We start from the raw sequence: 24,965 nt of genomic DNA, 5'->3' as shown, positions 1-24,965 counted from the left end.
ATGTCACCATGCGAAAAGCCTACTGAGTTTTGCTTAAAAAAACTTTTTTAAACATTTAAATCACATTCGTCTCATGAAGTGCATTTTTTTTGCAAAACAAACTTATGTTGCATGTCAGAAATCTATTCTTAATATTCTAAGTTTTTGTTGGAGTCAAAGTTTTGCTTGGGATTCTCACATGAGTCGTGGGCAGGGCCCAAAATCGCAACAAAAGATTTATGATGTGTGCAAATAAAAGTTTATGTTTGGCAAATAACTTTAAGTTCACAAGACAAAAATTATTTATTTAATTAAAAAAGTTTTTTAAACAAAACGATTTCTTTTTTTTTAAATAAATCATTACAATTCCAAAAGTTTTGATTACAATTTTATTTTACTTAACTGAGGTCATTTTTTTCCCCCCATTGAATAATTGGGGGGAAAAAATTAACTTCATACTCTGCGAACCAGACCCTAAACTTGAGATTTTTCCCCCTTCATTAATGTCACTTTTATTACATTCATTATATCTATCGTGGTAATTCAGGGCGAGTTATTTTTTATTCTAAATGAATATCCTTGTTATTCAAGTGTTATTCTCCTTCAAGATACATTTACCTACCGCCTGAATAAATGGCGTTAGGTAAAGGAAATGAGAAGATCGGACATATATCCATTATGGAGATGATCGGTTTTGGACGGGCGATGTGCCTCTATTGCATAAGCGATAATGAAGAATGACTGATGTCATTAAAAATACAGGGAAGAAGCTTTTTAGTTATCTTGTTTTGCTAGCAAAGTCGTTAGCTAGCAGCTAGCTAATAGCGCACCAACAACAGCCTAACGTCTGTATGATAAAAATACTGAATCGATAGATAAGAACAGTTTCTCCTCACCTGGCTGTCTCCTGCCACTCAGTAGTTCTTCAGAGAAAGGCAGACGCAGAGGCCTGTCAGTGTCTGTTGTATTGCATTACCTCTCTGCTTAAACCGCGACTCCGAGCTGAAGCAGAAACGATACTTCAACGTTTTCCATCATCTGACAAGTAGCAAGTCTACTTCACTTTATTCACCAAAAACGTGTTTGTTTTTTTTATAATTCACCAAAAACTGTTCTGCATTCTGTAACGTTCGCTACCTTTAGCTCCAGTTAGCCGCCTTATCACACTGCGCCAGAGGCAACTGCCATGCGTCACGGGCAAAAGGTCAAAGGTAAGAAGATGACCAGAGGGCTTATGTTATACAAAAAAAGAAAGAGAAATCAAAGAATTGTAGCACATGTTTTTATGTGTCAGGAGAGGGCTTAGGAAATAATAATACCCTCCCCCCAAATAATAATAAAATAGATAAATAAATAAATTGACCAAAAGGGCACTTGGGGGCAAGGAGCAAAAAGGGCAGGTGCTCAAGCACCCCCAGCCCACCCTTCTGCACGTGCCTGATCTGTGTGTTCCTGCTGCTCAGCGGCATGTTAGGGAGCCGCAGGCTGACTGACAGCGAGGCGCTCTCAGGTCGTAAACTCTCTGAAGGAAGCGGATCTGACCGGAGGATCAGCTGGAGGAAACGGTCTGATCAGCGCTGGACCTGATGAAAAAGCAGTGTTTCACACCTGGGACTCTGTCCTCTGCGTCTCTGAAGAGAAGGCTGCTGAGGAAAAGGAGGAGAGTGGCCCCGGAGGCGCAGCGCTCCGCGGACAGCGACTGTGAGCCGTGCAGGTCAGATCCTACCTGTTCACGCTGCTGGAAGTTGTCTGTTTACAAAGTTAAGCCAGAAGTACGTACTTACTGAGCTCTGGTGTCTTAGTTTTATATACATAAAAAAAAGATAGGATCGAGTGATTCTAAACGGGCCTCTTCTTCGTTTTATTTCAGTGGACTTCATCAGCAGTTCTTCGGTCTTAACACATATTATTTGACACCATCTGATCATTCTGAGGATCAGGTTTTTTGTTGTTTTTGTAGTGTCTTAGTTCTTTATCTCTGTATTAGCAGTGCATTTGTCATGGCAGCTTTTATAAAACACATACATCTGTTTCCTTTCTATGAGTTGCATAAAAAAAAAACAGTTTTGCTTACAAAATCATTTCCCAAAGGACTAAGATCACCAAAGCTATAAGTTTCTGAAAGGAAGGTGTGCTACGTTTCATATAAATTCAATTTAATTCAGTTTAGGTAATAGCGCCAATTTATAGCAAACAAGAAAATACCACATTCAGCATCCAGGAGACAGTGTTGTTCAATCAGCCTTCTTACTTAAAATAACAGAAAGAAAAAAAGCCCAACACTATTAGAAGTTAGATAGAATTTAAAACGATTTTGCAAACAAATAATAATAAGAAAAGTATAACACTTACTCCTGAGTTAATGTGATAATTTGGCATTGGTGCTGCATCAAAGAAAATATAATGTAAAAATTGTGAAATTTCTTATTATATGTCATTTATGCTCTGAGCAAAGGAGGGCTGATCGTGGGTTAAAAGAATAGGGTGTTGTAGCAATATTGCTATTAATCTTTTAATATTTTCCTTTTTCATCATTAAATGCTTGTTGGTAATGTACAAATTTATGATTGTAACTACATATATTCTCAGGGTATGTCTTTTTAGTTCTTCTCTTAGTCCAATTTCATCAAGTCTCATGTAGTCTCTTAGTCTCATCTCCCCTCGGTGCACCAAAGGGAGATGAGAACCAGGCAAAACTGCATAGGCCAGGCTATCCTCCAGCACACCTGAATAAAAACAAAGACTTGTACCAAACCTTTACCATTGTTCATGACATGTTCAGGAGGTTTTAAATCATTATCTGAAGCATATTGGATCAGAAAATATAACCGGTTGTTTTTCTGTGTTTCAGATGTTCCATATTTTCCTCCTCTGGCAGCAGTCGCTCTGTTCGGCGGATTCTGACCGCCTGTGTCTTCTCCTTCCTGGCTCTACTTGGCTCTGTATCTCCAGATCTCAGCTCCAACTTCGACATGCTCGATGCAACGGAGGCCGCGTACAGCGAACTGACTTCATGCAGGACGACAGCTCTATTGCAGCTCCTCAGTGAAATTCAGAAGATGAGGCTTTTATTAGCCAAAGACACAAGCAATGAGACACTGGGGTCCGGTTTCCCAGCACTGGATCACCTCTGTGGTAAAATGGTGAACTACAGTAATAATCACAGACTTCACTGCAGTGCGGAGATGTCTGGATTTTGCCTTCAGATGAGGAGAAACATACAGGCATTTCTACGTCCATCCCAGGATGCCAGGGATGGATCGGTTTTCACGCAACTCATAGAGAGACTGTTGACCATCTGGGGCTCAGTTGAAGTTGCTTTAGCTAAAGCCAAACAAAACCCTGCCTGGGCAGATGTTCTTTCTGCCAGACTACTGGTGACCTTCACAGAACTAAACTACCAGCTGATGTTCCACCACAACACCTTGACTCCTGCTAACTTCCAGCGCAGGTGGACCAGCACTCTGTATCATCTGAGCTTATGCAGACTGATGACGGAGCGGCTGAATGACTGCTGGTCAGAGAACGTAGACCTCAAAGTAAACCTGAGTCTGGAAGCTCAGCCAGTGGATATTCTGGACCCGCGTCCATGGCAGATCTCTGGAGCAGGAAGCAAGCTTCTTTCTGGGTCACACACAGGAATTCAGGCTCTCCTAAAAACCCAGCAGTGCTTGTTTGATCGGGCTTCGCTGGCTCTCCGGCTGGCATCTCGAGCCGTGTCTTCCAGCCTCAGCATAAGGATCTGCCTGCTGGCCATGGCGTGCCTCATCTATCCTGCGGTGATGTTTTCTTTCAAGGAAATGACAGAGTGGATCCAGGACTATGCTCAGAGCTTAAGGGAGAAAACCGAGGACCTGAAACGCCAGAGGAAGCTGGCTGAAGATCTGCTGCATCAAATGCTGCCAAAATCAGTCGCCAAGCAGCTCAGGAAGCGTAAGCAGGTTGAAGCCGAGAGCTATGAAAGGGTAAGGGAAACAGCACATTACCTAGAATAATAAAAATGTATAAAAACTTTCCTTGAAACGCTTTCGAAAGTGCTTTTCAAGAAGGCACACTTCTAAGTTTCAGACTTTCCTAGAAACTACAGTTGTGTTTTTGACTGTGGGAAGAGAGCCAGAGCACTTGGACAGAACGAGGGAGAACGTGGGAACTCCATGCAAAAAGACTCCAGGTTAGGATTCAAACCTAGGACCTTCTTCCTGCAAGGCAGCAGATGTTACCAACTGCTTCACTGTGTAGCCCCACCATTATCTCATCTCCCAGGAATAGAAATAATACATTGTTTAAATAGCTGTTTAAAATCTAAACCAATCATCACTTTTCAAAAGTGATGGAAAAAGTTGGAGATACTATGTGGTACTATAAGTACTTTTGTTGTCCCACACCGCTCACATGGAGCTGCAGACTTTGTTAAGAACAGATCTGCGTCTGCTCTCCTCCTCTGTCACTCTTTGGCTAAACCCCGAAGCTGCTATGAGGAGGTTTACATCTGCAAGATGTGCAAACACCCTGACTGAACGTGTGTGTTTGTTGCCTTTGTTGCTATTGTTGGTGTAATTACCTGTAATTGCCCTGTTGCATATTCATGTGGAGATAAAACAAGTTGTACAGGTGAAATTGCGTCTGGCTTATTGAAGAGGTTTGAAGCAGCTGGACCAAAAAGCCTTATGGTGGCGAGGTGGGGGTCTGAGCAGCTTAAAATGATCAGGAGGGGTTTCTGTGTAGAACTCACTGGAAAGGGAAAATACTGCTCTGATATGGAAATGTAGTTGCAGACTCTCAAACGGCACACGTTACTTTTAGCAGATATGGAGGAAACTTGGATGCTGATTCCACAGATTTAGTTCATTGTCCTGTTCAATGCAGAGAATGTAATTTTCTACAGATAGAGGCGGTACGGAATATATTCTGATGAGTTGTAGCAATCATTCTCTAAAGACTCACTTCAGCTCAAACCCTGAACGTCAAGAAAAGGAAACGTATAAATCAATATTATCTATTATATTTCTGTTACCTCATCCTGTGAGGCTGACACAGTAGAAGAAGGCAAGCTGATATGTTGTGAGGGAGCAATCATTTTCTCTCTTGTTTTCCAGGTCACCATATTTTTCTCAGATATTGTGGGCTTCACGTCTATCTCAGCATCTTGCAACCCTCTGCAGGTGGTGGAGATGCTCAACAACCTGTACATGTGCTTTGACACTCGCATTGATTCCTATGATGTCTACAAGGTAACAAACCCACGCCAACAGAGCACGTTTCTGTAAGTCTGAAGCTTTCCGTCAAGACATCCATACTGTCTTCCACTCTTTAAAAAGAGCTCTTGATCAATAGCACTCATGTCTGTCTGGAGGTGTTTTTAAAGTTTTCTTTGGACTTTGGCTAATTTTTCTTGGGTTAAATCCCTGTCTGTTCAGTTGTGTTGTTTTATTCATCTTACTTTAGTGAAATAAAATGAAAAAATAAATAAATAAATAAATTGTCCAAAGTTGGACTTTGTCCCTGTGCATGACAGACTCCACCAGCATTATCCCTGGTTTCGCATTCAGTTTTCTTGTTTTGGTCTTCAGAGACAGGATCTCAGGGATGTGAGGATTTGGTTTTTCTGTGTGCTAATTTAAGTTTCTGTGTTCTGTTGCTGTCTCGGTGTTGTCCCACCTACCCTTGATTGCTCCCAGCTGTGTCTCGTGTTCCCCGATTACCTTCTGTGTATTTAAATCCACCCAAGTCTCTTGTTTCCTTGTGGGGTCTTTCGTTAGTTGTGTTCCCTGTCAGTTGCTACCAGTGTGAGAGTCTTTGCCGTTGCTCACCTGTGCTGCCTGGATTATTGTGTGTATTTCTTCATTAAATCATCATCTACTCTTCATATCTGGGTCCACTGCATCTACCTCACCACGACACACCACGAGGTCTCCTTACATGAGTTGTGCTCTACCCCTGCGCCACCTCAGCACTGTGATTGGTATAGGAAAAAACCAAACCTCTGGATTTATTGACAGGTTATGATACAACCCTCGCCTATGATGGAAAGACTGACATCCTGGAAACAAGCAGCTAAATGTAGAGTGGTTGGACTTGGTCTTGGAGGTATTGGACAGAGTTTGATCAACTGGGGGAGCATGGAGTGGAGCTTCAACTCTTCTACATCAAAAGGAGTCAGCTGAGGTTTCTTGGTGATGTTGCAACAGGGGAGAGACCAATAATTTACTAGATTGTTCTGCCCAGAGAATGCTTGGTCCTAACCAGGATTGAGAAGAGATGTCTAGAATGTCTTCTAGGAGCTGTTGTGTACAGATGGCAGTCTACAACAGACACTGCTGTTGTCTTTAACTAAACTTTTTCCCATGTCATTTGAATGAATTTAATGGAATGCTCTAACCAGGTGGAGACAATCGGAGATGCCTACATGGTGGTGAGCGGTCTACCTGAGAGAAACGGTGACAAACACGCAGATGAGATTGCCAAGATGGCGCTGGACTTGTTGGCGGCGGTCAGGCAGGTGTCCATCCCTCACATGCCCAACGAGAGGCTGCAGCTCCGAGCCGGCATTCACACAGGTCAGAGGAGCTCCACGAGACCGCAAGGTCCAACACATCGTTCTGGTTTTGTTAGAGTATCGGTCAATTGCATTTCAACAAGGTGGCAGTTCAGAGTGCTTTTCATCATGAAAAACATCATAAACTGGTTTCACATTGTCAGCAATTGTGAAACCAGTAACAGACATTGTATTTTGTCAAGTGCCATCATTAAAATCATCAATACAAATCAAATATTTTGATCAATGTTAAATTTATTATGGTTCAAAAGCAACTCTAACCAGGGGGGATTTAAGCCTTGCATTTTAAGGAACTCTGTGTTACAGCTGTTTTCCAGTTTTCTTGAAGTTTGTTCCAGATTTGAGATGCATAGAAGCTGAATGTGGATGTTTGGTTCTGGGGAATAAAACCTGTGGTTTTATTTGTAGTTTTTTTTTAGACTGAGATAATTCCAGTTGGTTTTCTGGAGCTCGGGTTTCATGTTTGTCATGAACTGTACGTGTTTCTATTATTTCCAGTGCCTTGAAAAACCCATGACATTGAGGCTTATTTGGGACAGCAAAGTGCTGTAATGTGTCCACTGCTGAGACCAGCTGATCCATCTCTGACGTTCAGCCTCTACAGTATTTAGATAAAGACAGCATAACTAGATTAATTCACAGTGAAGCAAAAAGATAGCTCACTAAAAACAGAGCTGATCTGGAAGCATGTTCACTTTATTGTCTGGCATTTTATTTTCTTCATTTAAAATAAATTATTCAAAGTCTTAATTAAAAGGTTTTTTTTAAGTGTTTTTAAGCTATTTAGATATTTTCTGCTCTCAGCCTTCCTTTCTAACCTTAACCTAATCTCGACACCTTTTCTTATTTTGAAATGCAGACAAATTGTAAATTTAGGGAGCTTGTAAAATGTTTTCATGTCCAGTTTGTTGAAATACAAATTACAACATACAATAATTATCAGGTTTTAGGTTAGATGTGTTGTTTTTTGATCTGTGTGGTTATGTTTGTTCATATGGATTTGTAATATTTAGAAGTAAGTTTTGCTACACACGTAAGGTTTTGGCTGTAGAAATTAATAAAGCTACGTGGGAAGTCCCCACAAAAATAAATAGCCATGCAAACGTGTATGTGTTGGCCTGCAATGGACTGGTGACCTGTCCAGATTGTACCACAACTCTAAGGATAAGCAGGTATAGACAATGGATCAAAAAAGATATTTAAAGATTTTTTTCCTTTTGATTAAGATATATTTCATAAACAAGGTGAGACATTCATAAACAGGTAATAGAACAATACATAAGGATTCAATTATTTGTTTTTATCTCTATTTTATGTAACTTGGTTTCTGTCTAAATAAAGTTGAATTGACTAAAAACCCAGAGAAACAAATATTCAGTTGAACCCACAGCACCATCTAGAGGAAGTGCTGTGGGTTCAGCTGATCAGTTGAAAGTTTTAGTGTGTTCATGTGTGTGTATGCATGGCCTTGTGCTACAGTGCAAGATCCATTTCTCCAACAAGTACTACTCCGTAAGGACTGATTGGCCAATAAGAAGAGGTGCTGTTTAGAGGTTAGAAGTTCGATTTAGGATGTAATTTGACTTTAGGTTGTGGTTAAGGTTGGGGTAAACTGAATGACAAATGAATAAAAGTCAAAGTACTGAGGATAGAAAGATACACAGACGCACGAGGATGTGTATGTGTTTTTTTTTAGATCATGAAATCACAGAAACGTAAAAAAAAAAAAAAAAAATTAAAAATGAGGTGTCATGTTCAGCACTGAATGGGATGTGAAGCTTAATATCCATATAGAAACTCGGGGAGATGAAGCAACATGTCACAATATTATTCCTACTATTGCCTTTTTAGGTTGCTCTAAAAAACATCACTTCCTTATTTGTGAGTGATGGCATCAAAATTAGTTTGAAATCTATTTAAACTCTTCTGTTTTATTTCTGTGTTCTGGTTGTATTGGTACCTGAATGTTGACCTAACAATTGAAGCTCTAAAGCAAAACGAAAAGCAATTTGTATTTTTTGGCTCCACAGGTCCATGTGTGGCAGGAATTGTGGGCTACAAGATGCCGAGATACTGTTTGTTTGGAGATACAGTCAATACTGCCTCCAGGATGGAGTCCACCAGCCTGCGTGAGTCCTCAGTAATAATTAAACCTTTACAGCTCTTAAAGAGAATTAGATTTTTAAATATCCTGTCCATAACTTGCTTTTCCTGCTCTTCTATGATGATGATGATTATGTTAAGGCCCTTGCTGTGCACTGGCATGCTGCAACTTCCACAAATGAACTTTTCAAAAGAATATTCTACCCAACAGAATATTGTACACCAGCATACATTTCAAGTAGTTGATTTTATTTAGATTGGTATTAACAGCAACCTATAAAGTTTAACTTAAACCCAAAATAGCAACAAAAAGGAAGCTAACCTACTCAAGTGTAAGAGGAAAAAGAGACATTCTGACAGTTTGAGAAGCAGAAAACTAAATAAAACCTTTATGCTATGTTGTTTCACAAATTGAAGGACCCAAAGTCTGGATCTGTTCACCCACCTACAGAATAATCCACAAAGCTTTACCAACAGAAATCTCATATAAAAGATGAAAACTGAAATTGTTAGGCAACTCTAAAAAGAAAAAGAAAACCAATCTGGGTTTAACACTGGTTCTCACTGAATCCATTACAAATACAAATGACACTATTACGCTCTGTAGAAAAACAGAAGACTATTTATTAATCCATTAAAACAATTAATTGTAGCGAGCAGGAGACCAACTTCAACACCATGTAACATAGGTGTTACAGCAAAAAATATACATAACTGCAAATATGATGTAGTTTTATTTTTATTCACTGATTACTTGTAGCCATTGAATTCTTAACCAATAATTTCCAATACCGCCTGTTCCAAATTGTACAAATGCCTAAAACGGTAATAAATAATCAACACTGTAAATACTTCAATAAAATAATATATTTTTTTAAAATACTCTGCCAGATATTTCTCATAAAAATCTTATTCTATAATTCAATCACAGCTAGAGCTGTTAACTGATTTTGTACTGATGTGGAAGGTCAGATAAGTTGTGTTTCTACAAAAAACGAAAAAAAAATTTCAGGTAACTCAGGCACATACCTATAATTTACAAAGTATTAAATGTTCACAATGTTCTTTCAAGTATATTGTAAAGACATATTAGTTCCCTTATCAATCACACCGCAAAAAGCTTTGCAGAGAATGACCTGGGAATCTGTTTAGAGCTAAAACAGTTGCTGCAAATGTATTTCAAATGTTTTAATGTTCCAGCTCAGAAAATCCACACCAGTTCAGAAACCTATTTGGCTTTGATGAAGGACAACGCCTATGAGCTGCAGCTACGTGGAGAGATTGAGGTTAAGGTAACGGATACAAATCAAGCTCTCAACTTTTTACATTTTCTTTGCAAACTTCAATTTTAACAGCTTCATGTTTTCTTCAGTCTGCTTGGAAAATAATACATAGTGAAAACATGAATCTCTAGTTCTACTTAAATGAAAATTCAGTACATTTTCAAATGATGGACTGTAGATATGGTGAAGATGAGTGGGGTCTTTTTGTTTAAACCAAATAATCCCACTCAGTGTGTCTGTGAAGAAAACCAACATATATTAAATATATTACTTTAAATGCAGTGATAACGAAGTTAAATTGTAAGTCGACTGAACTTATAAAGTACCTTTCAAGTCATATTTACGTCATTTCGAGTCAGTATCATATTAAACCATCTTCACAAAAAGCAACTGGCCAAAAATCTCTATGCTGTTCTCATCTGTTAAAAGGACACTGTTGCTCAAGTTCTGTTGCGTGATTAAACGCAATTCTGCAAACCCAAGTCATATTGTATTACTTTTTTTTTTGAAGGAAGAGGTATTTTGCTGGCAGCATCTAGATTGTAGGTGCTACTTCTCTCATTCAGCATGCAATGACATGGCTCTTTCAATACAAATTAAAGTCAACTCATACAAGAAAGTGAAACCTTGTTTTTCATGGTTTCTCAAAAATCCCAGTCTAGTTATTTTAATGTAAACATTTGATTTCAGTGCTGTCTGTAGCCAATTGTTTAGTCAGTATTCATCACTTGCACCCATCACTCTCCTGTCAGGGTAAAGGCAAAATGAACACATACTGGCTTGTTGGCCATAGAAACTACAGCGTGCAGAATGACAGTCTGGTTTGCAACTGGAATCCCAACATGGCCAGAAAGAAGAAGATAGTGGCTGGCAGTCAGGCCTCTGTAGGGAACGTGAGTATTAATGTCATCAGATTGTTCAGACATATTGTCTGACAATATGTGAATCTCTTATTGACAAGTGTTCTTATTGTAATTTTGTTTACAAAGAAATATTTGTTATCAACATGTCTGGTAGAAACGACCATTTTTTTCACAGGGAAACTTTGCAAAATGCGTCCAATAAACACTAATTTATTGGAGATTTCAGTGGCTGAAATGCCCAACTTAAGGACATTAAAATATCCCAAATAACACAGAACGATTGAAACAACACTGAATCAATGTTAGGCAGAGACATTGAATCAACGTTGAACGCTGACAATGAAACAACATTGAAAGTGGTTGGTGACTTGTATGTTGAATCAACGTTAGGGTTTCAACCATAACTGACATATCAATGTTGATTCAACCATCATCTGTATGTCAATTTACATGCATATTTGTGTTGATATTGCATTGAATCAGCTGGGAATCAACGTTGGTTCAACCATCATCTGAACGTGGATCTGCACACATTTGTGTTGATTCTGCATTCAATCAATGTTAATTCAACCATCATCTATATGTGAATTTACATGCATATATGTGTTGATATTACATTGAATCAGTTAGGAATCAATGTTTATTCAACCATCATCTCAATGTGGATCTTATTAGACATTTGGGTTGATCTTAATTGAATCTAAGTTAAAGAATCATTTATTCATGTACACCTTTAGGTCTGACATACCATTAAAGGTTCCTTTACTGGTGTTAAACACATAATTCTGGTGACAATGGTATGTCACCAGAATTATGGTATGTCATTCAAAATTACCTTACATTACCCAAGGTCCTAAAATGTGGTCACACAGACTTAAAAATAACATGGCATAACTTAGACATTTTATTTCATTTCAGTCTTCTTGCCGTCCCTTTGGTTGCCTTTCAATGCCTCCCTCCCGGTCTGGCGCATAGCGAAACCATTTCTTTACAGTTTCGCTATAATTTTGGTCAGTTAGCCTTGGTTCAAACTGGCGAGCAGCAGCTGAAAGACACAAAAGAAAGTCATAAAGATAGAGGGTATCTGACATACAATTTATTATCCCCTACCCTCACTTTGTTGAGGGGTGTTATCTGCTCCTATGTCCTGGTTCTGGTGTGTGTGCACAAACTGTCCAATAAAAATAGTACATTCACACTGGCAATGAATGGACAAATTTGAGTATTTGTAAAACGGAGGATGCAATATGTTATTGGAGTTGGATTACAATTATCCACTTTATGGCAAACTTAACAGCACAGTTAGATTCTGATTCACCAACAGTCTCATTTCCTACAATTAAAATTTAAAGCCCTTTCCAGTGGAGGAAGCTCACCTAATAGGCACTCTTGCAGGATTGTGTCCTTGAATGGCTTTTTACTCTGGGAACACCTATGGTTTTTCCCAGCCCAGTTGAAATGACTTGCCAGGGCATTTGTCATACAAGTCGTCAACATTCTTCTTATCATGTTGGCTGAATCTGTGCCTCCTACTAGAGCCAGCCGAGCAATCTACATCAGAGACAAGTACATGAATGCACAGTGTTACACAGCAGCATTATATCATGCAATTTAAAAACACAGCAGAGACATAACCTTGTTCTGATACTGTATGTATGCACTGATATTCCACTCCATACTGTTCATTCATGGTCATGGATGTTAACCACATTAACCGTCCTGGTCCCAATTTGGGCCAGGTCAATATCTAAATGGTCTATTTGAAAAATTGCGAAATGTTTCATAAATGGCATATCTACAAGCTCTGTGACATGTTCAGAACTTGTAGACTACAATTTGTGCTCAAGTAGCTAAAGAGCTAACACTTTTCCCCTTAGAAAAATAAATATTCACACTGACATAATCTACATTGAATAAATTAATGCTGATCAGTCTTTCAAATAAATTACCATCTTTTGACGCACTGTCTCTTCAATCAGTAATGACTCTGCTTTACTGAAATCTTCTTCACTGGCAATTGGCAGCTGGAAGGGGAGCACAAGGTTTGCTGGTCCTCTGGTACCACCTGGTGTAATGTTACTCTGAGCCAAATTGTTCTTGATGAATTGGACATCTCTGGACAGATCCTTGACCATAACTAGCACTTCAGCAAGCATCGATGTCATATTATGGATAGCAAGGTCTTCAGGAAAACATTAAAAATCATTAAGTGCAACATCAAAATAACCTGCAAATGACACATTACAAATACATTATGCCCAATAGACTTGCCTTTCAAAAGCTGCCCATTATCGCTGGCCCTTTGTGTGGTTGCGTCTGCAAAACACAAATATTCATGCACAGAAGTTTAAAGGTTAGGTGCCAAAATGACACCGACTTTCTTTAGGTTTGAAATGTTTCCTACAGCTCTTTTGTAGATAAGGACATTTCTGCATCCAATCAGGAGAGAACTTGGATGAATGGAATACACAGGACCACAATGGAAAAAAATACTATCAGGGCTTTGTGTTATGCATTATTTTTTAAAGGCAAACATAAGTTTACAAACTGTCGACGCATTTAAAGAGTTGGAGTGAACACAGATGTGAGCAATGACCACAATTCGAATACAGACACAGCCTCACACATTCAGATCACAAAATGTCTACAAATGTTAGATGACGGTCTTGTTACCTTTGCAACCTTGATTAGGCGCTGAATCCAATACATCATTCTGGTGGGAGTTTGCTTTTAAGTGAATAACAAATGCAAAAACTTAGCTACAGTGAATTAATTAATCAGAACACAGATCACTCTATATGTATGTAGTAAACTGGGTTACTTGGTGAGAAATCCAATGGTGGCCTATTTTGTGCACATTGTGAGAGACCAGGAAGATGGTTATACCGCCTTGAGCTGCATCCAGACAACCCTGTAGATGGTTACATTTTGCAATAGTTTACAAGTATAAACACAACAAGATGCATAATCTAAATGTTTTATCAAACTAACTTATTAGCCATAATCACTAAGGATGCCCATCACCATTACTGAGAGAGTACAGTATCATACCACTACTTGTACTTTGTCGCTGTGGATTCTGCAACTGGTGGTATTGGGCACAGGCTGTAGCAAAACCTGGCATCTCAGCTTGAACACAAAGTAGGAAATACAGAAAACGGTGAAGTTATTACTGTTACCTCCCATGTGAGACTTGGATTCAGCTGACTGCTCTATATTTACAGCATTGCTTCAACATCAGTCTTATGAGACTGCTTGACGACTCACCATTACGAACTTCATCAGTTAGTGATTGTTGGTAGGTACAACACATTTATGATTGTGACATGTCTTGAAAATTGTGAAGGCTTGAGTATATCTTGCAAAGCACATACATGTAAATTGATGTTGTCTGCTGCATGCATGGTGCCAGCTAGCTCTTCACAAGAACAACAATATGGGTTTACTTACTGTTGCTTTCATCAGGAGTCTGCAACTCTTCTACATTGCTGTAGAACATGCCATCAGATGATTCTGAAAAGGGTAGGCCTGAGTGAGAAATGAGGATGCGACAAATTGTGTTTAAACTGTTATTCTGTTGACATTTTAACATTGATAGCAACATACCATTTACTGCACGCTCTAGACCTAGTCTCTGCAGAGTTGGAGGTTGGGCAGATTTTAGGACCGTATAAGACTGGCTCAAGTTTGAGGTTGGGCCTAAAACATTTTAGTTGGCATGTTATTCACAAAGTATTTATTTTGTGCTAAAACTACATACAAATTTGGCAAGAAACACGCAATTTCAATCAAATTTAAATGCTTTACTTTTATTGGTACAATGTCGGATGCCATTTGTTTTTTGACTGTGTAGCAGTGAGCATAGTGTCAATATAAAGGAAATGTCTTGCATCAATACCTGGACATCCAACACCAGGTGGTTTGGCAAAACGCTTTCTTTTTGCACTGCTACTCTGGTGGTCTTCAGGATCAGAATGCATAAATTGCTGATTTGGCCTACAAAACATTATGATAATACACAATGCGCATATTACAAATGTAGTTAAGATACTACACCTATTAGTCAAGGCTACAGTCTGAATACATGGACACTCTGGCCACTTTGAGTCATCCTTTTAGCAGTGGTTAATTTTCTAGTTGCAACACCCTAGGAAAAGTTATCACTGTGACAAAGTAATGTACCTGGATATTCTTTTTTGGCGGAGAGCTCCTTCATCATGAGATTTCATTTCAGAGGTTGGACACATAGTTGTGTTGTACTTTGTCTCTCGTTTTTTCGCCTCATCAAGGGTCTCTGTAAAGAGCAGAGGGTAAATGCCAATTTGCATGTCTGCAGTCTAGTGCAGAAATACCCTAACAGCTTCTTCCCAACTCCCACAAAACGGAACAATCACACCTGTGTGAAGAGCTACTATCATACATCATCTCATTCTGGCCAATCACTATTTGCATCCTCACATTTGTCTTCGCTGATTTTACCTACACAAAACATCTCAGCTGCACCTCTGAAGTGTTGCTTTATATACCTACACTGTATACTTAGTTTAATGTATCCTCCTAAACAAACTTTTACATCTGTAATGTCATGTCCCAATAACGAACATACTTGAAAAGAAAATATTGAGCTGAATTATCTATGACAGCATGACTGTGTAGAACAGCTGTGCATGTGTTGCACCAGTTACTCACCACACGTAGTAAGGACTCGTACATCCTTATAGGTGATCCATTTGTCATCTGGTTGCATTCCATCTCGAAGGGCTTTTTTGAGTGTTATGTGTTTTGGGGGCCATGACAGTGTCTGTTCCTCAGCTTTAAACCAGCTCTCTAGAACTACTGCTGTTTCACCGTGTGGGAACTGTACAACCGACCACAGTACCACCTCTCTATTCATCTTCGAAGGGCTAGGGATGAAATGAGAACTACTCATAATGATATATTCTTACAGGTCATCCCCATTTCATTCTTCAAAGCCAAAGCGCACTACAGACATTGTAGTTTTTGGCCAGCCAAACATGTTATTTGCACAGGTAATAATTTGATGTTATTTGTGAGGTAATTTATGCCATGATATACATCTCAGTTACAGATACTGCACTTTGTCTTTGGCTTGCACTTTGATAGGGCAGCATGACTATGCTAAATGAAGTAGTGGTATTACAATGGCACCATCCCCGTCTGGACAGCGAAGGCATTTGTGCTTGATGGAGGCCAGTCTACCTACCCCTATATTTTCTTTCAAGCCACTGACTTTGTATGTGGCAATGAATGATGATTCACAGGGATACATGTAATATGGCTGTTTGTGTCTGTACATTCTGGAAATTATATATGCATTCTCTTCTGATTTAACAATATTCTCTACTAATGCAAATCCATCTCTAACTTCAACACAATTGTCTCCTTTCTTTGTGGACAAAGTAAACCGATGAGTGGAGACCTTCCTGTACTGTTGTGAAGAAATAAACTGTGTGGGGACTGGACCATCAATGTGGATGTTAAGCAACTTTGGATAATCTCTAGAACATGTGGATCCAACATGTGAGGTTTCAGACAACCTTTTAACTACCAGTTGTAGTGTCTGATGTGGCTTGCGTAGAAGATGCTTAATTTGACTAAGACAATTCTCAGAAGGAAATCCTGATAGATTATCTAGATTGCTGAACCTCCTGTATTCCTCAGCCAAATGAGTAAGCTGGTGTATGTTGTACACAATTTCATCTTTTCCGTGTAATGCCCCAAAGTGTTCAACAAAAGCAACCATCAACTTTTGTGCAAAGGCTAACATTTCCTCAGATATACTAGGGGACAGCAACATGCACATTCCAACAGAAAACATGAAGTTGTCATACAGCTCACTGGGGAGTGAATCCTTCTAAACAGGACCCCAAAATAACATGAAGGATTGGAACTCGGTAGCTTTCCACCGATCCATCTCTGACGGTCCCCTTGGTTTACGGTTAAACTCAGAAGGCGTGTAGAAACGCAGCTTTAGGAGTTTATCGGAAATGGTTGCTACAGTTTGGGAAGGAACCTTTGTTGCCAAATGTTTCCCCTTTAACCATATATGAAGCATTTTCCTTGTAACTCCAAGACAACAGAGATGCATGTAATCTGGTGGAAACATAGAAACCATTTTAACTAAACCAGATAAAGGGCTCTTCCCAATGTGATGTCCCTCAACCATGTCAGAGAAACTGGAGTCTGTCCTAAGTTTATGCTTTGTTTCAGGAAATGTCATTTTATTCATCCATACACCCTCCTGAAAGCATTTGTCACAACCTGAAAAGACATTGAATCCTTTGACTTGCTTAATATAAGCTCTTGCCGGCACATCACAAATAAAGGCATAAATCTCTACATTAAATTGCTTAGCATTATACATAATGCCATTAGACAATACATTCTGAAGATCTTTGACAAACTGATCCAGGTACTCAAAAACGCCCACTGGCTTGCTTAGACCACAAAACATACCAACAACAAATGGGGACTTTGTGTAGTCACATGTCAGACATCAAAGTATGGGCCAAAACTGTAGTTTAGAACTTTTAAATAAAGGTAAGCCATCTATACTGCTCAAAAAAAATAAAGGGAACACTTAAACAACACAATATAACTCCAAGTAAATCAAACTTCTGTTAAATCAAACTGTCCACTTAGGAAGCAACACTGATTGACCCGACGAGGGTCCCCGTTGTCAATCAGTGTTGCTTCCTAAGTGGACAGTTTGATTTCACAGAAGTTTGATTTACTTGGAGTTATATTGTGTTTAAGTGTTTCCTTTATTTTTTTTGAGCAGTGTATATTAAACTGGATATTAATAGTAGTAATAGTTAATGGTACACACAAACATGTCAACTGTGAAAGCACCCCTTTGACTATTCCAAAATGATGATAATCTCCCCCCTGAATTTTAGTGATGGGCACATTTCTGGGTGTTCCAAGCAATGTTCTCCCATCTTTTGGTAGGGTAGGGTGAAACATCGTCAAAATAGACAGCAAAGATGACAGTGGAACCAGAGAGACTGAATAGGATGTTGCTCAATACTTTAAACTTATCCTGAGCAAATCATTATGGTCATCACTGTCCAAGCTCATCCTCCGCTATACTTTCAAAATGTGCATCAGACTCACCTGGCGAGTCAATATTTTTATTCACATCACTGTTGGTGGTCTGTAAAGTGGCAAGTCTGAAATAACTTGAAAATGTAGTACATCTTACCTGCACTGACAACAAGCTGCAACATGATATTTGTTCTGTTTTTTCCTTGGATTAGCATCAACTATTAACTTGTACTCAGTGAGGATTTGCTGCGCTGTCTCTTTCAATAATTTGTTAACTACGTCTTTTAGCCCAAGAAGAAGCTGACATCTTAAGAGTGTTGTGGTGCTGTAGTCTAATAAACTGCACGTTTGCCTACAATTGTCTTCTTTCTTCAATGCAGTTATCTTTAAATCAGAGCTGGAAAAATAAAAAAAGATGATTCAGAATAATATGCTGCATTGTAATATGCAAGGTGAAACGAGCTGAAACATAACATATTTGTACAATTAGATCCATATCAAGAAAGGTAATTATAATGTGAAGGTTACTGTTCATTTTAAAATACCAGCATAAGTAAACGCCTCACTATAGCAGGACCAAGCAGCTCGAGACCTCAAAGGCACAACCCAACTTCGGTGTCCTACGTCAGAATGGAAATTAAACAAAGGCCATATTATTTCCTAATGCCTTCCTCAAAAATTTTCTTTAGGGGATTAATCAATGTGAAATTAGATATTCTACGCATTTAGAATATATAACCAGTCTCCTCTACAGCTTGTTCGGTCAGATCAGCATTTGTCAGATCACCATAGGTGTAGCTCAAACTGACGGCTTTATCAGTCAAACAGGTATATGCTGTGATGACCATTATACCACTAGCGGAACAAGTCAGCGTCAGGCCGGGGGGCGGGGCCAATGACGGGGCCCCTCACGTGCATCACCTGAGCTGCTGAAAACTGCTCAGGTGATACTCGTTTCTCGTTTCATATTTTTAAGCACATTGGCTAAACCGTGAGTCAAACAGTCACTGGGGCTGACTACTATATATTCCATTGAGGGACAGTAACTTTAACATTACATACACCTGTCTGAACAGGTGAGGGCGCACTTTCTCCATCTATAATCAGACATTAAAATGACTTGAAACCATTCCTCCCTCCCAGGCACCTCCAGACCCGGGCACCCGCCCGGGTCGGATGGGGCCCATTGGTTTACAATAAATAGGCCCCTCCATAGCTCCGGGCCTGCATTATACCTATATTTAATCAGCATGACATACCAGTTACATTACACTTTCTTATAACAGCTGTATCATATGACATCCTGACTTGGCAATTAACCAGTCAGACCTTCATCAACGACCTGGCAAAGCTCTTATGTAATTGTCACAGGTGCTGTAGGTTTAATTACATTAAGCAGCTGCTTAAGGTAATTTCAAAAGTAACATATAGTCTGACTTAGCTCCTTTCCAAATGAAGTAACAGTAATGTCACCAGGTTATGGTTTGAAGGAGTTATCAATCTGAGTTAAAGTTACTTTTTCAACATAATTATGCCATCACTTATTTCCCTACCAAGTTACAACTTGAGCACAACACAATGCAGTTGGTTTACAATAAATGGGATAAGATAAAAGTAGATTGGCCACACTTACCACAAAAGTGCTGAGGGTTTAATAATTAAATTCAGAAACACTTTGCACCAAGCCTGCTGGAAAGGGGTTATGTGATTGGGACATACCAGTCGTGAAATGGGGGAGGTGGACTACTTAACTCCTTGTAGTGACTTCTATGTGTTTTTGTGTCAACATATCACACACAAATAGTCAGTCATAACATTTACAGACAAGATGATGTACAGGACAGAATCACAACCCAATGTTGTCAACACATTGTGCTTAAATTATAACGGGATTAACGCTCACAAAAAATAAAAGTTGTTTCACCTGGAACCAAATGAGGAGAGGGGGAGGGAGGTTGAGGGGTTGGCGGGCCAGGTGAGGGGTGGGCGGTGGAGGGAAAGGGGTGTGTGTGTGTCTTTGGCGGGTGGAGGGAGTAGGGTTGGGGGTTTGAATGGGAGAGGGAGAGGAAGAGGGAAGTAGAGGGGTGCAAAAAACAACTGACATTGATTGAACATTTAGATTACTAGTTCTTCCCCAAACCTTGTCCTCAATCAAACTGACCTGCGTGTTTTCAGTTCAGCAAAACCCCGTTAATCAGACATTAATATCATGTGTGCTGATTTAGGGAAATGCCTAAAACTTGTAGGGCTTGGAGGACCAGTGCTGAAACGCACTGGATTTGACGTTGGCATTTTATTTTATTTGATGTCAACCACAAAACAACATTGATTCAATGACAGTTTCAACATTAGTTAATTGGCTAGAATTGGATGGTTGTTTGATGGTTGATCCACCATCAAATCACGTCAGTTGTCGACCTCAACCATGCATGCAACCTTTGTGACGATAATTCAACATTGATTTAACATCGTGTGCTATCTGGGATCCCACTCATGTAAATAGCGGGGGTGGACCACTCCAGTCCTAGTAGTAAGTTGTAGATATTATGTGTCAACAAAATATGTTTAAACAGTCAGTAATATTTACAGACAAGTAAAGTGTACAGAAAAATGAATCACAGCCCACTGTTCTCAATATGCTGTTTTAAAACATAATTAACTCCCCCCTCTATAATAAAATGCCCTGACCCAGAGCTCAAGGAGGATGAGTGGAAGGGAGAGGAGAGGATGGGTTTGGGGGGGGGGAGTAAATGGGGAAAGGTTGGGTGTGTGTGAGGTGCTAGGGGGGCAGGACAAATGGTAGTTGGGGGTGGGGTAGGGGCTTGACAAACAGCATACTTTGAATCGAAATTGATAAGCTGTTTTTCCCAACCCTGGTTCTTAAATCAAACTGACCTGCATGTTTTCAGTTCAGCAAAACCCTGTTAATCAGCCATCAATTAAAATCATGTGTGCCTAATTATGGACATGCCTAATACTTGCAAGGCAGTGTGCTCTGAAAACACTGGATTCGATGTTGGTGTTTCAACTATTAGAATTTGACCACAAAACAACATTGATTCAATGACACAGTTTCAACGTTAGTTAATTGGCTAGAGGTGGATGATTGTTTTATAGTTGACCCACTGTCAGTTGTCGACCTCAACCATACATGCAACCTTTGTGATAATAATTCAACATTGAATTAACATCTTTTGCCAACAAGTCAACAGCGAAGCAGCTGTGTGGTTGGGCCATCCCACTCATGTAAATGGTGGGGGTGGACCGCTCCACTCCTTGTAGTAAGTTGTAGATGTTTTTGTGTCAATATATCCCACACAAACGGTCAGTGAGAATTGTTATGAACAAGTAAGAAAAGGAATCGGCACCGACTATCCTCTACAGTGCTTAATTTAAAACGTGATAACCCCCCCTCAGTAATAAAATGCTCTGACCCAGAGCTCGGATGAGGGGAAGAGGTGCGGCAAAACAGCTGACGTTGATTCGACATTGATCAGATGTTGATCAGATATTGGCATTTCAGTCATTAGATTTCAACGACAAAACAACATTGATTCAATGACACAGTTTCAACATTGGTTACTTGGCTAGAGGTGGATGGTTGTTTGATGGTTGATCCACCGTCATTTGTCGACTTCAACCAAAAATCAACCATTAATCAGACCTCAGCATTTCATTCATTAGATTTCAACCACAAAACAACGTTGATTCATTGACACAGTTTCAATGGTTTGATTGGATGGTTGTTTGATGGTTGATCCACCATCATTTGTCGACTTCAACCAAAAAGCAACGATTCTAACTATAATTCAACGTTGATTTAACGTCGTGTGCTATCTGGGATGTTAAAGTTCTATATATTTTAGCTGTAACTCTATATCTTTAGCTTGTGTTTACAAATAACTTTCATTTGCAAGAAGTTGACAGTCTGAACAGTTATGTTTTGCATGCCTCTATCTGTATAACCAGTGGTGAAAGTAAGCCGGTGTCAGAACACCGGTCCGGTCCGGTACTGCGTACCGCTAAAAGATTTTGCGCCGGTCCGGTAACCGGCTGCAATAAAGCCATCATTCAGAACGGCTGCACTTCGATCTGCTAGCGATAGACGGACCAAAACACAAGTTAATCTGTTTATAAAGCGCTTTTTTTCCCTTCTTCTTCTTATTCCAAAATGTTTCTGAACTGTTTGTGCCGCGTAATGGAGCCTCTCACCCTCCAGCCGTCTCTCTCTCTCTCTTCTCCCCTACCTGAGGTCGTAGCTTTGGTCTGCAGCCTTCAAACCCGTTTCACCGCTATGTTTAACGCCTGTCTGCTTGTTACAAAATGTCCCAATTAAAAGCAAAAGGAGAATATCTAGTTGAGTGTCATGTTATTTTGCTCAATTAAAACAACACAGTACACCTGGAAAACAACTACTTATTAGATTATGACCGGAAATATCACTGGTATTAAACGACAGCGCACAGTACGAGCGTCTTTCTCTAAAAGACGGGGGTCGGTCGCTGATGGGATTGGTGCGTTTGATTTATGGACTGGGACATTTTACACAGGTGGTCCACAGACATAAAAAATGCCGCTTGCACTGGGACAGCACGAACAATAAATCGCGTATCATTTATAGACTTTAAAATATAAACCGGGAAAACTCCCGCAGGACAGTGAATTTTTAATACAACGAAACCAAAACCTGATAAAAGTGCAGAAAACAATAATATGGTCAAAAGAAAAGACAGTGATGCCGAAGTTATTTATAAAAAAAAATGCAGTGAAATACTATTAAAAGTAACAAGTACCTCATTACAATTTTACTTCAGTTTTTTGATGAGCAAAGGTTCTGCTCATCACAAAGGAAATGAGAACAGCTTAAATCAAACTGTTTTGATTTAAAGGAGCATATTAATATACATAAAAAGCAAAACAAGATATGTGCATTTTTACTGACATTAATTGCAATATCTAATGACAGCTGCTGTTTGCTACTCCTATACAATAGTTTTAAATAACCGACTCCAAACTAATCACCTGATTTTCTGTTTTCGTCAATGCAAATTATAACCTGATAAAATTGGCATTTACATTTGTTGTTCAAATATTAAAGTTTACAATGCATCATTTAAATTCAGCAAGAGCTTTTCTTTTTCTCAGAAGTTAACCTGAACTAAACTTGATGGGTTGTGCTTGTTCCTCTGTCTTTCCATTGATGCAACACCATGAGGTCTTAATACAAACCCAGCCAAATGCGTTTTTTTTCTGGTGTTTTCTTACGTTTTATCTTTACTCATTAATGGATATGATTTCAAATGTAACAGAGTAACTTTATTCAAAACAAATTCAAGGAAAATTAAAAGTTCAGGTTTTGTAAACAACTTAAAGGACAAATTAGATAAATTGTAATTACATCAATAGATGTAAATGAAACTACTTTCCACCTATATGGCAGAATATATATTTGTTTCACATTGTGAAGTGCTTCTACTTTCTGCGTTATCTATACAGAGACCCTGTAAACATTAATATACCATACCTTTATGTTTTTATTTATTTTGGTTCGCACAATGAGCCACTGACGATTTACCGGCAAGAATTTAAAACTACTTTCACCTCTGTGTATAACTCAACCTAGAAATAGATTTTTTTTTTGTAATGGACATTGCAGATACGATAACTGATTGCTCTCAGCTTTTATTACTGTATACCTTATCCTTGTAACTGAAACTTGTATATCTGTGCAGTCATCTGTCACGGTGCAGAGTCTCAGCGACAATGCGGCCACGCCTGTTTCCCTTCCCTCTTCAGCGCTCAACCAAACGCCCAAGATGCCTCGGACAGAGAGGCTCAGTCTGAGCGTGGCCGCTCAGATGGAGCCGTACGGGGGAAGCTACGGGACCCTGGGCTCCATGATTGGGGGCCTCCAGGGTGGAGACGAAAGTCCAGTAACCAGCCAGCGAAGTGGGCTCAAACCAGACCTGCTGCCTGGTTCTAACCAGCAAATGTGACCATTTCATCACTGTTGTGTCCATTGAAATGTAATTCCAAGAAAAAATAGTTTGCAAATTAAGTTAACTTTTTATTATGGGAAAAGAATATCATAATAAAATTCCTTTTTGCACTTAGAATTCAACAGTACTTTCAACTTGAATATTTTGTCCTGTGTTGCAAGTGTTTGGACTGCATTGATTGGAAGAAATATGTCTGGAAAAGAATTTAGTAAATGGCTTTGAACTTGTGTAATGGCTTTTTCAAGTCCAGAGGACCCCAAAGTTACTTCACACAACAGTCTTTCACCCATTCACACACCAGTCTGACAGAAGTGAGGCTGCCATGCACCAGCGCCACCAGGGCCTCGGACCCTCGGACCAGTGCAGTGCCCTGCCCGAGGGTACAACAACAGAGGCAGGTGGAGTGGGGAGCAAACGTCAAAACTCCAGTTTGCTCCAGTTCAAAACTGTTTGAACTGGAACAAACAGTCTCCAGCCTTCCTCAGGGAGTGCTCTGCAATCTTTAAAGAGCTTATTAGAATCAACTCTCATAATTGAAGGGGCATTTAACATTAAAAACTGAGGAAAAACATGCTTATAAAGCTACTCTCAAACTATTTTGGTTAGTTTTTGTTTTGCCAAGATACTTCAAGAGAGCTGCGCATCAAATGACCTGTAGTAAGCACTTTATACAAAGTCCAGAGGACCCCATAGCACTTTAGGCTACATTCAGTCACATTCACAAGCAAGTTACATTGTAGCCATCGCTGCAACTGGGGGCAAGCGAAGCTACCATGATTGCTTCGCCTTCACCTTTTTTCCTTTGGACTTGGTCTTGTTTTTATATTACACGAATGTGGGCTTTGTTAATCTAAAGTTATATCTGAGACTTTTTCATGGCAAATGTTTGCTTTAATATGGCTGACAAAACTGAGAAGGTTTCCCTGCATTTCCCATTGCCGCACAACAAAGTTAACTTTAGTTTTGAATGAAAGGGAATTAAGATTTAGATAATTATACACACACTTGAAAGGGGAACTAGGTGTGTGTGTGTGCGTGTGTGTGTGTGACAGAATCAGATGCCTTGTGTGCTGAAATGGAGAGCAAACAGACTGTTTATGTTTCTTAAAAAAAA

At 39.4% G+C, this 24,965-nt stretch overlaps 2 protein-coding genes across 8 annotated transcripts; one reads left to right on the top strand and one right to left on the bottom strand.

Annotated features, from left to right (window-relative positions):
- Positions 1 to 1,358: 1,358 nt before the first annotated feature.
- Positions 1,359 to 24,869, top strand: LOC103467072 (uncharacterized). The gene is made up of 8 exons (XM_008413127.3): positions 1,359 to 1,693; positions 2,831 to 3,944; positions 5,076 to 5,210; positions 6,362 to 6,536; positions 8,566 to 8,664; positions 9,839 to 9,930; positions 10,674 to 10,814; positions 23,585 to 24,869. The coding sequence occupies exons 1-8, from the start codon at positions 1,566 to 1,568 to the stop codon at positions 23,846 to 23,848; spliced, it is 2,148 nt and encodes a 715-aa protein (XP_008411349.1). The 5' UTR covers positions 1,359 to 1,565; the 3' UTR covers positions 23,849 to 24,869.
- LOC103466981 (uncharacterized) lies at positions 8,867 to 22,521 on the bottom strand. 7 transcript variants are annotated; one of them, XM_081608716.1, is made up of 14 exons: positions 19,486 to 22,521; positions 18,010 to 18,249; positions 15,474 to 15,688; positions 14,967 to 15,078; positions 14,683 to 14,780; positions 14,391 to 14,483; positions 14,235 to 14,297; positions 13,836 to 13,913; positions 13,606 to 13,695; positions 13,458 to 13,511; positions 13,056 to 13,100; positions 12,734 to 12,966; positions 12,161 to 12,335; positions 8,867 to 11,829 (listed from the first exon to the last, which is right to left on the bottom strand). In XM_081608716.1, exons 3-14 carry the CDS (start codon positions 15,676 to 15,678, stop codon positions 11,699 to 11,701), a joined length of 1,377 nt encoding a protein of 458 aa, XP_081464842.1. In that variant the 5' UTR covers positions 15,679 to 15,688; positions 18,010 to 18,249; positions 19,486 to 22,521; the 3' UTR covers positions 8,867 to 11,698. The 7 variants fall into 7 exon arrangements, with proteins under 7 accessions (XP_081464842.1, XP_081464847.1, XP_081464843.1 ...); XM_081608721.1 differs by having other exon boundaries at positions 22,100 to 22,216; XM_081608717.1 differs by lacking the exon at positions 18,010 to 18,249.
- Positions 24,870 to 24,965: the final 96 nt, after the last annotated feature.

Source organism: Poecilia reticulata, chromosome 7 (genome assembly GCF_904066995.2).
Source record: "Poecilia reticulata chromosome 7, P_reticulata-male-v2, whole genome shotgun sequence".
Taxonomy (NCBI): Eukaryota; Metazoa; Chordata; class Actinopteri; order Cyprinodontiformes; family Poeciliidae; genus Poecilia; species Poecilia reticulata.
This window is presented reverse-complemented; position numbering and strand designations above follow the sequence as displayed.

What these genes read in the sequence shown, in the direction of transcription:
- LOC103466981 (XM_008412977.3), bottom strand. Translation starts at nt 15,714, where the DNA reads ATGAGTAGTTCTCATTTCATCCCTAGCCCTTCGAAGATGAATAGAGAG. An exon ending in GCGACAAAGTACAAGTAGTG is followed by an intron (nt 13,696 to 13,835) that starts GTATGATACTGT and finishes AACCATCTACAG; the next exon opens with GGTTGTCTGGATGCAGCTCA. An exon ending in AGACAGTGCGTCAAAAGATG is followed by an intron (nt 12,336 to 12,733) that starts GTAATTTATTTG and finishes TCTCTGATGTAG; the next exon opens with ATTGCTCGGCTGGCTCTAGT.
- LOC103467072 (XM_008413127.3), top strand. Translation starts at nt 1,566, where the DNA reads ATGAAAAAGCAGTGTTTCACACCTGGGACTCTGTCCTCTGCGTCTCTG. An exon ending in ATTCCTATGATGTCTACAAG is followed by an intron (nt 5,211 to 6,361) that starts GTAACAAACCCA and finishes TGCTCTAACCAG; the next exon opens with GTGGAGACAATCGGAGATGC. An exon ending in GTCAGGCCTCTGTAGGGAAC is followed by an intron (nt 10,815 to 23,584) that starts GTGAGTATTAAT and finishes ATATCTGTGCAG; the next exon opens with TCATCTGTCACGGTGCAGAG.